The sequence below is a fragment of the Aethalodelphis obliquidens genome, unplaced genomic scaffold, assembly GCF_003676395.1.
Source record: "Aethalodelphis obliquidens isolate GAN/ISIS:26980383/991018 unplaced genomic scaffold, ASM367639v1 scaffold2, whole genome shotgun sequence".
Classification (NCBI taxonomy): Eukaryota; Metazoa; Chordata; class Mammalia; order Artiodactyla; family Delphinidae; genus Aethalodelphis; species Aethalodelphis obliquidens.
In genome coordinates this window covers 6,715,857-6,732,684 of record NW_020837946.1, presented here as the reverse complement: position 1 = coordinate 6,732,684, position 16,828 = coordinate 6,715,857, and the positions used below count along the sequence as shown (strand labels likewise).

Genomic DNA, 16,828 nt, shown 5'->3' with positions numbered 1-16,828 from the left:
AAGAAGGAAAATTAATGCAAAGACAAACTTTAGGCAATTAGTTTACACAGATTCTGAATGCTTTTTAAGAAGGTTGCACTGCATTTAAAAAAATAGAACTGTAACTATAAGTATTTAATGATAATAGAATCAGGAGACCCTGGGCTAGGAACCCAAGTTTGTGATTGGGTCCCCTCTTTAATGACAGGTGTTTAACCTTTGGTTAGGGGTCCAGAGTGTTCATCAGTATTGGGCCCTTTCTTCTTGGGGATGACAGGGGTTGGGTTTGAAACAGGGCACTTGTCTTGCAGGACGCTCATGATGGGGAGGTTAATGCTGTGCAGTTCAGTCCGGGTTCCCGGCTCCTGGCCACGGGAGGCATGGATCGGAGGGTGAAGCTCTGGGAAGTGTTCGGAGGTGAGATCTCGCTGGAGTGAGAAACAGAAGGAAGCTGTGTTGGTGACATCTGGTTGGCCCTGCTTTCAGGCAGCCTTTGAATTGTTCATCTTCTTGAAACGTACAGTATTTTGTGTGAGGAATCATCTGACCAAAGCATTATCACCCTCTCAGTTATCCTTTACAGCTGATACAGCCAAGTAGATGTTTGCTCTGGGTTTCCAAGTAGACTGGAGAATGCTGTTGAGTTACAGATACGTTAGCGTTTGTGTTTTCTCAAATACGTACTGACCAGGGGATCTTCCAAGATAGTACAGGTTTTAGAAGGAAAATAAAAAATCTTACAGTCATGGACTCTACAATTAAATTACATATCAAGCTATGGTTTATGCATTTAATAATACCAGTGGCCATAGCCTAGCAAAAAATGACTGACATCGTATCTAAGCTTGAGAATAAACAGAGGGGTGTATCATCTAGGAAAATGTATTTAACAAATAGCTTATTGGACAAGGATTCTAAAATCAAGACTGAAGTCTCTTTGATTAGACATTGTTTCAGGAATGATCTCAGAGTACTCAAAATGGGATGGCATTAAAACAGGAAATGAGAGTTAGTGAAATCCTCTCCCAGAATTCTGAACATGGGCATAGCCCACTTTCAACATTTTGATATTCAGTTAAATATACATGTATATTTAGTAAGGCAAGGTCAGGTAATTCCCCTGGAAGTCCAGGGGTTAGGACTCTGGGCTTTCACTGCCAAGGGCCTGAGTTCATTCCCTAGTCAGGGAATCAAGATCCCACAAGCCACACAGCACAGCCAAAAAATAATAATAGTAAGGCAAGGTCAAAGAATAGACTGAAGGGTTTTATAGGAACCACTTTGTCCGGTTTCCATACTTGCAGCACATACATGCTCACCTCCAACAATAAATAGCACCATCATACCTTTCTCTACTTTATTTCCTCTGATCCTCACAATAGCCCTGTGCCCTTAGGTGGGTATCACCTCTGTTTGACAGGTGAAAACTCAGAGACACTACTTGATTTACACGGTTGATTTACGTGGACAGGGAGTCGTGAAACCTGGGACCTGAGCTTGAGTGTTAAGACTGTAGATGCCTTGCTTTTTCCAAAACAGCCTCCTCTGAGCTATAGACCTGCTGAAGAAGCATGTGTGTTACTACTACTTTTTTATATATATAAATTGATTGATTGATTGATTTTTGGCTGCGTTGGGTCTTCGCTGCTGTGCACGGCCTTTCTCTAGTTGTGGAGAGCGGGGGCTACTCTTTGTTGCCGTGTGCGGGCTTCTCATTGCAGTGACTTCTCTTGTTGCGGAGCACGGGCTTCCCAGGAAAGTCCCTTTGTTACTACTGCTGATGTATTTAGAGCAAGAGCAATCTACTGATCCCTTTGCTGGAACACGTTGTCATATAAAGCACCCAGTTTGTCTACCCTGGCCTTTGATTTTCATGAAAATGACTCAGTACTTAAATCCCTGGCAGTTAGAGCTATTTGAAACCCATCAAAATTTGTGTTTTACCCAGAAACACCTTATGAATGGTAATTGCTGAAACTTACAAAACAATAATAAAACCATATCATAAGAATAGAAATTTTGGGCTTCCCTGGTAGCACAGTGGTTAAGAGTCCGCCTGCCAATGCCGGCGACACGGGTTTGAGCCCTGGTCCAGGAAGATCCCACACGCTGCGGAGCAACTAAGCCCGTGCACCACAACTACTGAGACTGCGCGCCTAGAGCCCGTGCTCCGCATCAAGAGAAGCTACCGCAATGAGAAGCCTGCGCACCACAACGAAGAGTAGCGCCTGCTCGCCACAGCTAGAGAAGGCCCACATGCAGCAACGAAGACCCAGTGCAGCCAAAAATAAATTAAGTAATTTTAAAAAAAAAGAACAGAGATTTTGTGATAAAAATCTACACAGATAGTCTGTTTTGATTATGCCTTGCAATTAAATACAGATAGGACTAAAAATATTTTCGTTTTACTCCTTGGTCAGTAAAAACACCTATAAGAAAATTAAAGATACCAGGGATTAGTAATAGTGTTACTTTTTTGCTGCTAAAGAGGAAGTAAACACTAACCAACATTAATACTGACATAATTTGTGTTAATAAAATGAAAAATTTCTACTAGGTCTACAGAAATAACATAGTGTCTGGCAGCATTTTTTATAGTTTTCAGGAACAAATATCAGTCCTATATATATATCCTATAACTAATTATAGGATCTTTCCTTCACAAATGGCTTACTTGGCCTATAATTTTTCCCCCTTGGCTAATATTTACTGAGTCTTGGAAGAGACCAAGTCCAAGAGGCCTTTTATGAAATAGTTCGGGGGTCCTCTTTTTTACCCTTCCACCACCACTTTGCATCCAGTAGGAGCACCTGTCTTTGCTTATTCTGTCAAAAGCAGCAGCTCTGCTGGGAATTAATAAATGCTCTTGACATAGTCTCCCCAGTGCCTTCTAAATAAAAGAGATTTTAATAAGATCTTTGGTCTTTTCAGATCAATCTCTTGTGTAGACTAGCACTTACTGATCATTTCTTACATTTTGGCACTTTGTCACCTGCCAAACAAATAGACCAGTGTTTTAGGCATAAGCCAAAGAGATATCTTTTAGAATTTGCAGTAATATTTTTGTCTATAAAGATCTAATCTAAATAAAGTCCTAAATTAGTAGGTGTTGGCCTTTTTTTGACTTGTGAAAATCTAATGAAAGCTAGGATCCAGGGAAAGGCATTAAATGTGCCATATTTTGCAAATTAATTCAGGGGTTCATCCACCAGGTTAATAGTCCTGGCCCTAAATGTATTTGACAGCTCCAAACCAGTATTTTTTATATATATATAAGTTTATTTATTTGTTTGGCTGTGCTGGGTCTTGGTTGTGGTACGTGGAATCTTCGCTGTGGCATGTGAACTCTTAGCTATGGCATGAGGGATCTAGTTCCCTGACCAGGGATCGAACCCAGGCCCCTGCATTGGGAGAGTGGAGTGTTAACCACTGGACCACCAGGGAAGTCCCCAAACCAGTATTTATATTTATTAGCATCTAGAAGTCCTAAGAGAAAAGGCTGTTAATTGAAATGTATACTATTCTGTGCTCCTATTGTATGAGTTTGATTTGAATGATTCCCTAATTGTTTTCCTGGCTTGTCTATATAGGTTATCCTTAAGATACCCTTTAAAAGAGTCATGTACCAAAACGTTCACTGCAGCTCTATTTACAATAGCCAGGAGATGGAAACAACCTAAGTGTCCATCATCGGATGAGTGAATAAAGAAGATGTGGCACATATATACAATGGAATATTACTCAGCCATAAAAAGAAACAAAATTGAGCTATTTGTAGTGAGGTGGATGGACCTAGAGAGTCTGTCATACAGAGTGAAGTAAGTCAGAAAGAGAAAGACAAATACCGTATGCTAACACATATATGGAATTTAAGGGAAAAAAAAGGTCATGAAGAACCTAGGGGTAAGACAGGAATAAAGACACAGACCTACTAGAGAATGGACTTGAGGATATGGGGAGGGGGAAGGGTAAGCTGTGACAAAGTGAGAGAGTGGCATGGACATATATACACTACCAAACGTAAAATAGCTAGTGGGAAGCAGCTACATAGCACAGGGAGATCAGCTCGGTGCTTTGTAACCACCTAGAGGGGTGGGATAGGGAGGGTGGGAGGGAGGGAGACACAAGAGGGAAGAGATACGGGAACATATGTATAACTGATTTGCTTTGTTATAAAGCAGAAACTAACACACCATTGTAAAGCAATTATACTCCAATAAAGATATAAATAAATAAAACTCTTAGAGGAAAAAAAAAGATACCCTTTAAAAAGGAAGCTGAATCACATCATCATTGAGACTCATACGCTCATCTTTAAAGTTTCATTGCGGGTGGCCAAAGCTGTTTGAAAACAGCCCGGGGGTATATGCACGGGCCTCTTGGTGGAGGAGACTTGGCAGCCGGGAGGGGGGAGCACTGGCGGGCGATTGGATTGCCAGAACCTTAGGCTCACGTATATAGAGTGAACAGAGAGGTGACCGAAACTCCAAACCAGCTTTACTAGAATTCTGAGGACCAGCCAGTTTATGTAAGTAGAAATTTCTTTTCCTACTTGGGTTCTGAAATTCTAATGGTCAGGTTCTACGAAAGTGATAGTTAAGTTGATCAAACCCAAAGATGTATTTATGGAAAGTAGAAAATTTTACTGAGAAATAACAAACTCGGTCTCTAGGGTCAATTGACATGTTTTTAAATTCCTGCACTTACCTTTTTTAAAGGAAATTGATGACACTGAATTTCTTGAAAAGAACAGCGTAAGAACCCACAGGAAAATGCTGGGCTCTGCACCCGCTTGTACATTCATTGCTCTTGGAACTGACCAGCCGGATATTTTGGTCTCATTATTCCATTTGTCCTGCTACTTGATTCTGTAAAGATGCAGGAAAGCTGTTTTTGACCATGTAGCTGGCTTCCATTGTGTTTCAAGTGCCTCATTTTAATTGATATGTTGGATTTGCCATCGTTTGTTTTTAAACCTTCCTTTCTTAACCTTTGTTTGTATGCAGACAAATGTGAGTTCAAGGGCTCCCTGTCTGGCAGTAATGCAGGAATTACAAGCATTGAATTCGATAGTGCTGTAAGTACCTAATATCCACGGAAATGGGTGAGTTTAGAGGTTTTTAGAAACAGTTTTAAACATCTCGTTCTTGAAATTTAAAAACTTATCTGGTTTCTCTGCTATTTTCTGTCTTAATGTTAGAGAAGGATGTAGGTAGATTATAAATTCTGTGCTGATCACGGCCGTGTTGAAGACTGGGTAGGGGGACAGGTCTGGGATGCCCCAGCAAGGCAGTCGCCAGACTTGATAAAGGCCCCGGTTTGGGCCAAGGCAGTGCAGGTGGAGAGGAGAGGGTCTAGCGAGAAGCACCAGAGACAAGCAGGTCTCCAACGGGGGCAGTTGGGAGGTGTGGCTGGGGAGAGTCAGTGGTTCTGAGCTCTTGGACTTGGACAGGTGCAGAGAATTAGTACTTGCTGTTACTGAAGGTGGGAGGTGGTGAGGAGTGAACACAGGAGGAGGAATTCCATTTTGAGCTGGAGGTATCTACAGCTTACAGGTGAGGTCGAGCAGGCTTGGGAGGAAGGTCTGAACTTAAGGGGGAGTGATAAATTAACAGAATGCTGGTTATAGCGGTATTCAGCCCAGGTGTATAGTTATAGGCATCTAAACCTTCTTGGGCTTGATTATCGGGGAATTTGTATCATGTGAACTGAGTTCTTCTATTTTGGCTAACATTTCTTCTCCTCCCCCTTTATTCCTGTAGGGATCTTACCTCTTAGCAGCGTCAAATGATTTTGCAAGCCGCATCTGGACTGTGGATGACTATCGGTTACGGGTAAGACCCAGTGAGGAAAGTTAATGTAATCTCCAAACTTCACGTGGTTGCTTACCGGTCACATGATGTAGGAAATGGCAGGTTGATTGATTAGAAGAATTGTATGTTGTCCTGAAACTCAATACTTGATTGCCCCTGCCCTTTCCTTTCCTCCTTAGGAAAATAGATGTTTCCACTTTACATTCTTACGTTGTCCAATATTCAGTTGCAGAATATTTGCAATAGGAAACCATCACGTTTCCATGAAAGACTTGGGACACTCCTGTTCATAAAAACTAAATATTTTTGGTAGGTGTCAGTTTTAGCTTATCTTCAGCTATTTTAGCACCAGAGTGTAATCTGTGTTTCTTAAGCACCCCAAGACTAAATCACCTCACAAAGTAGAACTGGAAAGTAGGCTATAGAAGTATATGTGGGTACACTTAAGAGAGAGATAAAACAACTCAAAGCCAGGAAACAGGTGTATGGGAAAGCAAGAACAGTGGGATCAGATGTTGATGAAATCTGCATCTGAACCCAAACCTACCAAGAAGACGCTTGGATTCCAAGACAAAGACAAAAATTAGATGGTTATATCACTTTTGTTCTAACAGAAGACATAGCTTAATTTAGAGACATGTTTTTCTCCTTAAGCTTCACATGAGCTCATTAAATAAAGGCTACTGAAAGATAAGATGGCGGATTTACTTGACATTGGTAGGCATTTTACCCGCAAAAAAAAGCTTGACGCAAACTTGTGTGTCAACCCACATGAAAAGCAGAGAGCATGATGTTAAGGTGAACTTCATAAAGATAAATCTACAGGGAGGTGGGGAGCTGCAATAGAAGTGGTCCATTAGGTAGTTTCTGATGGTCTGATTCGATGGTGCAGGGATGCAGCTAGAAGAACAGTTAGAAACACACAGTTCACTTATCACTTGGGCTTTCCATTTTCTTGAAGGAGCTGTGTGGAAAATGACCAGTGTTAGATGCTAGCTAATACCTAAAGGGTGGTAATTCTTGATTCTTAGTTGAAAGAGGATCCATGTGCAAAGCATGAGATGTGAGGATGACAAAAGATTACGTTCTCTTTTGAAAGCGGAAGGGTCTCCCTGGTGTTCTTGTTGCAAGGAAGGAACAGGGAGGTGGATGCCTGCGGGCAGGGCTGGACTCCTCTTAAGCAATGGTACACATCTGTTCAAATGCTTGAACGAGTTCTCAGTTGAAGCCCTATAGTCCTGCACCGTAAGCATGGAAAAAGTTCCATGTAACAGCCTAGACTATTCTCCTGGCAGTGTTACAGTCCATCCTGTGGCATGCCTTCTCTATGTACCCATCAGTTGCTTAGCAGAAATTTAAGACAGGGTTGAATACTTCTGCAGTCATTATTTTTCCTAAAGGAAAGGGGCTTTTACCTGAGTGGTTTCTGTGTTTGACCCAGTAGTCAGGTATATTATGTATGTTACTGCTTTTAATCCTCGGGGATGCAGGTGAGGTAGGTAGATGGGGAAACTGAGGCTCAGCTAAACCCACAGAATTGCCCGAGGTCACACAGTTAACAAATAGAAAGATGAGACTTTGGATTGAGTCCTGTGCTCTTTCCTGTGTTCAGTTGGCCTGGATTATTCTAGACTGAGATACAGTAAAACTGTGTAATTAGTGAAGAGTGACATACAGGATTCCTTACATTTTAGGCCCTTTGAGGAGTAAAGCAAGGAGTTGAGTGCGGGATGATTTTTTTTTTTCTATTTTATTTTATTTCTTTATTTTAATTTTTGAATTTTATTTTTTATACAGCACGTCCTTATTAATCATCAGTTTTATACACATCAGTGTATACATGTCAATTCCAATCGCCCAACTCATCACACCACCTCTCCCACCACCGCTTTCCCCCTTGGTGTCCATACATTTGTTCTCTACATCTGTGTCTCAATTTCTGCCCTGCAAACCGGTTCATCTGTACCATTTTTCTAGTTTCCATGTATATGCGTTAATGTACGATATTTGTTTTTCTCTTTCTGACTACTTCATTCTGTATGACAGTCTCTAGATCCATCCATGTCTCTACAAATGACCCAATTTCGTTCCCATTTATGGTTGAGTAATATTCCATTATATATATGTACCACATTTTTATCCATTCGTCTGTCGATGGGCATTTAGGTTGCTTCCATGACCTGGCTATTGTACATAGTGCTGCAGTGAACATTAGGGTGCATCGTGTGTCTTTTTTTTTTTTTCTTTTTGCGGTACACGGGCCTCTCCCTGTTGTGGCCTCTCCCGTTGCAGAGCACAGGCTCCGGACGCGCAGGCTCAACGGCCATGGCTCATGGACCCAACCGCTCCGCGGCATGTGGGATCTTCCCGGACTGGGGCATGAACCCGTGTCCCCTGCATCGGCAAGTGGACTCTCAACCACTGCGCCACCAGGGAAGCCCCATGTGTCTTTTTGAATTATGGTTTTCTCTGGGTATATGCACAGTAGTGGGATTGCTGGATCATATGGTAATTCTATTTTTAGTTTTTTAAGGAACCTCCATACTGTTCTCCATAGTGGCTGTATCAATTTACATTCCCACGAACACTACAGGAGGGTTCCCTTTTCTCCACACCCTCTCCAGCATTCGTTGTTTGTAGATTTTCTGATGATGCCCATTCTAACTGGTGTGAGGTGATAGCTCATTGTAGTATTGATGTGCATTTCTCTAATGATTAGTGATGTTGAGCAGCCTTTCATTTGCTTCTTGGCCATCTGTATGTCTTCTTTGGAGAAATGTCTGTTTAGGTCGTCTTCTGTCCATTTTTGGATTGGGTTTTTTTAATATTGAGCTGCATGAGCTGTTTATATATTTTGGAGATTAATCCTTTGTCCGTTGATTCATTTGCAAGTATTTTCTCATTCTGAGGGTTGTCTTCGTCTTGTTTGTGGTTTCCTTTGCTGTGCAAAAGCTTTGAAGTTTCATTAGGTCCCATTTGTTTATTTTTGTTTTTATTTCCATTAGGAGGTGGATCAAAACAGATCTTGCTGTGATTTATGTCAAAGAGTGTTCTTCCTATGTTTTCCTCTAAGAGTTTTATAGTGACCAGTCTTCCGTTTAGATCTCTAATCCATTTTGAGTTTATTTTTGTGTATGGTGTTAGGGAGTGTTCTAATTTCATTCTTTTACATGTAGCTGTCCAGTTTTCCCAGCACCATTTATTGAAGAGACTGTCTTTTTTCCATTGCATATCTTTGCCTCCTTTGCCGTAGATTAGTTGACCATAGGTGCGTGGGTTTATCTCTGGGCTTTCTATCTTGTTCCATTGATCTATGTTTCTGTTTTTGTGCGAGTACCATATGTCTTGATTACTGTAGCTTTGCAGTATAGTCTGAAGTCAGGGAGTCTGATTCCTCCAGCTCCATTTTTTTCCCTCAAGACTGCTTTGGCTATTCGGGGTCTTTTGTGTCTCCATACAAATTTTAAGATTTTTTGTTCTAGTTCCGTAAATAATGCCATTGGTAATTTGATAGGGATTGCATTGAATCTGTAGGTTGCTTTGGGTAGTATAGTCATTTTCACAATGTTGATTCTTCCAATCCAAGAACATGGTATATCTCTCCATCTGTTGGCATCATCTTTAATTTCTATCATCAGTGTCTTATAGTTTTCTGCATATAGGTCTTTTGTCTCCCTAGGTAGGTTTATTCCTAGGTATTTTATTCTTTTTGTTGCAATGGTAAAGGGGAGTGTTTCCTTAATTTCTCTTTCAGATTTTTCATCATTAGTGTATAGGAATGCAAGAGATTTCTGTACATTAACTTTGTATCCTGCAACTTTACCAAATTCATTGATTAGCTCTAGTAGTTTTCTGGTGGCATCTTTGCGATTCTCTATGTATAGTATCATGTCATCTGCAAACAGTGACAGTTTTACTTTTTCTTTTCCAATATGTATTCCTTTTATTTCTTTTTCTTCTCTGATTGCTGTGGGTAGGACTTCCAAGACTATATTGAATAATAGTGGTGAGAGTGGACGTCCTTGTCTTGTTCCTGATCTTAGAGGAAATGCTTTCAGTTTTTCACCATTGAGAATGATGTTTGCTGTGGGTTTGTCGTATACAGCCTTTATTCTGTTAAGGTAGGTTCCCTCTATGCCTACTTTCTGGAGAGTTTTTATCATAAATGGGTGTTGAATTTTGTCAAAAGCTTTTTCTGCATCTATTGAGATGATCATATGGTTTTTATTCTTCAGTTTGTTAATAGGGGTTATCACATTGAATGATTTACGTATATTGAAGAATCCTTGCATCCCTGGGATAAATCCCACTTGACCATGGTGTATGATCCTTTTAATGTGTTGTTGGATTCTGTTTGCTAGTATTTTGTTGAGGATTTTTGCATCTCTATTCATCAGTGATATTGGTCTGTAATTTTCTTTTTTAGTAATATCTTTGTCTGGTTTTGGTATCAGGGTGATGGTGGCCTCACAGAATGAGTTTGGGAGTGTTCCTTCCTCTGCAATTTTTTGGAAGAGTTTGAGAAGGATGGGTGTTAGCTCTTCTCTAAATGTTTGATAGAATTCACCTGTGAAGCCACCTGGTCCTGGACTTTTGTTTGTTGGAAGACTGTTAATCACAGTTTCAATTTCATTACTTGTGATTGGTCTGTTCATATTTTCTATTACTTCCTGTTTCAGTCTTGGCAGGTTATACCTTTCTAAGAATTTGTCCATTTCTTCCATGTTGTCCATTTTATTGGCATAGAGTTGCTTGTAGTAGTCTCTTAGGATACTTTGTATTTCTGGTGCGTCTGCTGTAACTTCTCCTTTTTCATTTCTAATTTTATTGATTTGAGTCCTCTCCCTCTTTTCTTGATGAGTCTGGCTAATGGTTTATCAATTTTGTTTATCTTCTCAAAGAACCAGCTTTTAGTTTTATTGATCTTTGCTATTGTTTTCTTTGTTTCTATTTCATTTATTTCTGCTCTGATCTTTATGATTTCTTTCCTTCTGCTAACTTTGGGTTTTGTTTGTTCTTCTTTCTCTAGTTCCTTTAGGTGTAACGTTAGAGTGTTTCTTTGAGATTTTTCTTATTTCTTGATGTAGGCTTGTATAGCTATAAACTTCCCTCTTAGAACTGCTTTTGCTGCATCCCGTAGGTTTTGGATCATCGTGTTTTCATTGTCATTTGTCTCTAGGTGTATTTTGATTTCCTCTTTGATTTCTTCAGTGATCTCTTGGTTATTTAGTAATGTATTGTTTAGCCTCTATGTGTTTGTGTTTTTTACATTTTTTTCCCTGTAATTGATTTCTAATCTCATAGCGTTGTGGTCAGAAAAGGTGCTTGATATGATTTCAGTCTTCTTAAATTTACTGAGGCTTGATTTGTGACCGAAGATGTGATCTATCCTGGAGAATGTTCCTTGCGCACTTGAGAAGAAAGTGTAATCTGCTGTTTTTGGATGGAATATCCTATGAATAACAATTAAATCTATCTGGTCTATTGTGTCATTTAAAGCTTCTGTTTCTTTACTTATTTTCACTTTGGATGATCTGTCCATTGGTGTAAGTGAGGTGTTGAAGTCCCCCACTATTATTTTGTTACTGTCGATTTCCTGTTTTATAGCTGTTAGCAGTTGCTTTATGTATTGAGGTGCTCCTATGTTGGGTGCATATATATTTATAATTGTTATATCTTCTTCTTGGATTGATCCCTTGATCAATATGTAGTGTCCTTCCTTGTCTCTTGTAACATCCTTTATTTTAAAGTCTATTTTATCTGATATGAGTATTGCTACTCCAGCTTTCTTTTGATTTCCTTTTGCATGGAATATCTTTTTCCATCCCATCACTTTCAGTCTGTATGTGTCCCTAGGTCTGAAGTGGGTCTCTTGTAGACAGCATATAGATGGGTCTTGTTTTTGTACCCATTCAGCTAGCCTGTGTCTTTTGGTTGGAGCATTTAATCAATTTACGTTTAAGGTAATTATTGATATGTATGTTCCTGTGAACATTTTCTTAATTGTTTTGGGTTTGTTTTTGTAGGTCCTTTTCTTCTCTTGTGTTTCCCACTTAGAGTTAAGTTCCTTTAGCATTTGTTGTAGAGCTGGTTTGGTGGTGCTGAATTCTCGTAGCTTTTGCTTGTCTGTAAAGCTTTTGATTTCTCAATCGAATCTGAATGAGATCCTTGCTGGGTAGAGTAACCTTGGTTGTAGGTTCTTCCCTTTCATCACTTTGAGTATATCATGCTACTCCCTTCTCGCTTGTAGAGTTTCTGCTGAGAAATCAGCTCTTAACCTTATGGGAATTCGCTTGTATGTTATTTGTCATTTTTCCCTTGCTGCTTTCAATAAGTTTTCTTTTTCTTTAATTTTTGTCAGTTTGATTACTATGTGTCTTAGCGTGTTTCTCCTTGGGTTTATCCTGCCTGGCACTCTGTGCTTCCTGGACTTGGGTGGCTATTTCCTTTCCCATGTTAGGGAAGTTTTCAACTATAGTCTCTTCAAATATTTTCTCAGGTCCTTTCTCTCTCTCTTCTCCTTCTGGGACCCCTATAATGCTAATGTTTTGCATTTAATGTTGTCCCAGAGGTCTCTTAGGCTGTCTTCATTTCTTTTCATTTTTTTTTCTTTATTCTGTTCTGCAGCAGTGAATTCTACCATTCTGTCTTCCAGGTCACATATCCATTCTTCTGCCTCAGTTCTTCTGCCTCAGTTCTTCTGCTATTGATTCCTTTTAGTGTAGTTTTCATTTCAGTTATTGTATTGTTTATCTCTGTTTGTTCTTTAATTCTTCTAGGTCTTTGTTAAACATTTCTTGCATCTTCTTTTTTGTTTTTTTTTTTGCGGTACGCGGGCCTCTCACTGCTGTGGCCTCTCCCATTGCGGAGCACAGGCTCCATACGCACAGGCTCAGCGGCCATGGCTCATGGGCCCAGCTGCCCCGCGGCATGTGGGATCTTCCCGGATCAGGGCACGAACCCGCGTCCCCTGCATCGGCAGGCGGACTCTCAACCACTGCGCCTCCAGGGAAGCCCCCTCTTGCATCTTCTTGATCTTTGCCTCCATTCTTTTTCGAGGTCCTGGATCATCTTCACTGTCATTATTCTGAATTCTTTTTCTGGAAGGTTGCCTATCTCCACTTCATTTAATTGTTTTTCTGGGGTTTTATCTTGTTCCTTCATCTGGTACATAGTCCTCTGCCTTTTCACCTTGTCTATCTTTCTGTGAATGTGGTTTTTGTTCCACAGGCTGCAGGATTGTAGTTCTTGCTTCTGCTGTCTGCCCTCTGGTGGATGAGGCTGTCTAAGAGGCTTGTGCAAGTTTCCTGATGGGAGGGACTGGTGGTGGGTAGAGCTGACTGTTGCCCTGGTGGGCAGAGCTCAGTATAACTTTAATCCGCTTGAATGCTGATGGGTGGGGCTGGGTTCCCTGTTGGTTGTTTGGCCTAAGGCGACCCAGCTCTGGAGCCTACCTGGGCTCTTTGGTGGGGCTAATGGCAGACTCTGGGAGGGCTCACGCCAAGGAGCACTTCCCAAAACTTCTGCTGCCAGTGTCCTTGTCCGCACGGTGAGCCACAGCCACCTCCGCCTCTGCAGGAGACCCTCCAACACTAGCAGGTGGGTCTGGTTCAGTCTCCCCTGGGGTCTCTGCTCCTTCCCCTGGGTCCTGATGCGCTCACTACTTTGTGTGTGCCCTCCAGGAGTGGAGTCTCTGTTTTCCCCAGTGCTGTCAAAGTCCTGCAGTCAAATCCTGCTAGCCTTCAAAGTCTGGTTCTCTAGGAATTCCTCCTCCCGTTGCCAGACCCCCAGTTGGGAACCTGACGTGGGGCTCAGAACCTTCACTCCAGTGGGTGGACTTCTGTGGTATAAGTGTTCTCCAGTCTGTGAGTCACCCCCCCAGCAGTTATGGGACTTGATTTTACTGTGATTGTTCCCTTCCTACCGTCTCATTGTGGCTTCTCCTTTGTATTTGGATGTGGGGTACCTTTTTTGGTGAGTTCCAGTGTCTTTCTGTCAATGACTGTCCAGCAGCTAGTTGTGATTCTGTTGTTCTCGCAAGAGGGAGTGAGAGCACGTCCTTCTGCTCCACCATGTTGGTTCCTAACAGGATGATATTTTTAATTAGTAGAAGAGTTAGAAGAGTTCTCAACAGGTAAGCGTCAGCTTTTAGGCCTGAAGTAAGAAGGCCCTGGAGGCGGAGATAGACCTGGATGATAGAGGTCATAATGTTGGTAACTGTTTCCAAGTGAGCTGGTTTGCAAAGGTGGGCTGAGTCTCACTGGAGAGGGTGCTGGAGCACCAAGCTGTGGGTGCTGACGAGCCAGGGGCTGGTGCCAGGGCTGTAGCCTCCTTTGCTGAACCAGCTGGCTCAGAGGACCTCTGGTCTGCTCACAGCTGTGTGCTATCACTTGGTAAGTGTGTGAAGGAGATCAGGAGGCCCTTTTAACAGGTTCTCCATTCCCACAGAAACCGCATGAACCCTTACCAGGGCCCAGGATGTAAGTAGGCTCCCTATCTAGGAGGCTCTGGCTTCTACCGAGACCCTCGTTTACAGAGGATGTTGGAGGACATAGATGGGCATCTCCATGTTCTGAAACTCAAGATCCAAGCCCTGGTCATTGTCTCCTCAACTTGAGGTGGGTGGTGTTGGGTGAGACCAGAATGCAGGAGTGGCTGGTCAAGTGCTTGCTTTAAATCCGTTTAGTAAAGGGTCCTAGAAATAGTCTCGTGTTGAAAGGGGCCCATTCCAGAGGACTTCTTTCATTACAGGATGTTTTCGACTCTCTTAAAAATGTAGGGGCTTCCCTGGTGGTGCAGTGGTTACGAATCCGCCTGCCAATGCAGGGGACACGGGTTTGAGCCCTGGTCCGGGAAGATCCCGCGTGCCGCAGAGCAACTAAGCCCGTGTGCCACAAATACTGAGCCTGTGCTCTAGAGCCTTCGAGCCACAACTACTGAAGCCCATGTGCCACAACTACTGAAGCCCACGTGCCTAGACCTCGTGCTCTGCAACAAGAGAATCCACCACAGTGAGAAGCCCTCACACTGCAACAAAGAGTAGCCCCCGCTCTCCGCAACTAGAGAAAGCCCGCGTACAGCAACGAAGACCCAGCACAGCCAAAAATAAATAAATAAAATAAATTTTTTTAAAAATTAAAAAAAAAAAATCTAAAAGATTACTGCAAAACTGAGGAACTGGGCTGAAGAACCCATCCTGCTCACGTCTGTAGTGCTGGTGTGGAGAAGTGGCCTCAGTGAGGACTTGCTTTCAGATGATGGTTTTTATTTCAGAAACCTTATCAAGTTCTGCATTTTTCTGAGGTCACTTGTCTTTGGTTGGTGTTAATGGTAGCTGCTACATGGTGGGTGGCCCTTAGGGTCTGCCCTGCAGCACCAGGGAGCCTGTGCAGAGCCTGAGGGAAGAGAGCTCTAAGCCTTCCCATTCGGGGACTCGGGGCTGCTGTGACATCAAAACCCATGCCCCGTCTCTTAAAGAGGAAGATAAAAGCCTTAAAGTAGTGTTAGAAGTTAAATATTAACTATTAAGAATAAATTCAAGAACACCGAATGGGTAAAAGAATTTAAAATAAATCTGATCCACTTAAAATGACTTAATAATCAGTTTTTACGTGATAAAAGTGAATGCTTGCAGGAGGCTGAATTCCATACCACTGAGAGCATGGAGATGAAACTACTCAGCCCCAGGCAGGGCCGGTCAGGCTGGGTTTCCACCAAGAACAAAATAAACAGAAATCCAGACTTTTTTAAAAGCAAGGTAACACATGTGAAAAGCCAGGAAATAAAAACATTCCTTTCCTTTATTCCATTAATCCAGCAGTTTCATTCCAGGAAGTAAGTCAGGGGAAAGCCATGTACTCATAGATGTTCACTGCAGCATCATTTGTGATCGTGAAACTTTCAAAGGGATGTAGGTGTCTGCTAGCCAAGGAAATTTCTATTAGGTTGTAATCTCATTGCTTGGAGACTGTTTAGCTATTATAGAGTAATTACAGAAACTCTTAAGGAGGGTGGTGCAGAAAGGAAGAGAAAGAATGCAGTCAGCCATGGGCCTGGTGCGTGGGTCACCCTCCTAAACAGAGTGAGGAAGATGTTAGTCTTTTACAGACATTAGAGAGCCAGGGTGTTCAGGCGCCAAACAGCGTGACCCCAAAGCCCGTGTATTTTCCTGTCACATGAAAAACTGCTTGTGCTATGAAGTTAAAAGTGCGGTGGATAAATTTGTAGGGGTGTTTTCATGTGAACTATATGAGAATATTAACGTGCATTTAGAGTAAGCAAAACGAGGACATTTGCATCGCCCATTTGCGGGCAGTGTCTTTTCCTCCCTATGTTTGCGAAACATGATTTTACTTTTACAATAATAGTAAGAAAGAAAACGGTGCATGTACACAAAACTGAATTTTTTGGTGAAGTAGAAGTACCTACACAAGTTTTTGGTCTCTCCCCATGGTTTGTGCAGATTGAATGATTTATACTGAGCATTATTCCTATACTGTATTTAGCATAAACTTTGTTGCTGGAACTTTTTTGATCTTTCCAGAAGGATCAGTGGGAGGTTGTCACACAGCCACAGCACAGCTGCCACCTGGCTGGCAGCGATTGTAAGATGCTGTTCCAGATGCTGTTCCATAAATTTATTTATTTATTTATTTAAAAATTACAAAGAAATCATTAGTGAATACCTGTATATTTTCTGAGCCTTTGAAGTTTCCACACATGAATATGTTGATCCATATTGAAAAGTAGGGAAAGTGCGGCATCCTCACCATCCCCAGCTGCCTCTCTCCCATTGGGCTCCAGTAGTGCTGTGGCGGGCAGAGGGCACTGACGTTCGGTTATGACCCAGTTCTGCGTTGCTTGGCAGCCCAGGAAAGACGCCATGGTTGGCATCTCACAGCTAGTCACGAAAAGATTTGATTGTTGGGAATGCTGGTGTCTGTGGTTATGATCTGACATTTCAAGCTGAGACCTCTGATTGAAAAACCCCTAGGAGTTTTAATTGTTTATTGAAAGAGTCCTGATGTTTCCTTTTA

General features: G+C 41.8%; 1 protein-coding gene and 1 non-coding gene across 4 annotated transcripts in view; both read left to right on the top strand.

Moving 5' to 3' along the window:
* The window catches only part of ATG16L1 (autophagy related 16 like 1), a 46,183-nt gene that overhangs the window by 21,164 nt on the left and 8,191 nt on the right, over positions 1-16,828 (top strand). For all 3 annotated transcript variants that reach the window (XM_027118144.1, XM_027118135.1, XM_027118152.1), the window contains 3 exons: positions 291-396; positions 4,986-5,056; positions 5,742-5,813. In XM_027118144.1, coding sequence (XP_026973945.1) covers positions 291-396; positions 4,986-5,056; positions 5,742-5,813 — 249 coding nt within the window. The remainder of the gene's footprint in view (positions 1-290; positions 397-4,985; positions 5,057-5,741; positions 5,814-16,828) is intronic.
* Positions 16,523-16,765, top strand: LOC113605288 (small Cajal body-specific RNA 6). Its single transcript, XR_003427141.1, has one exon.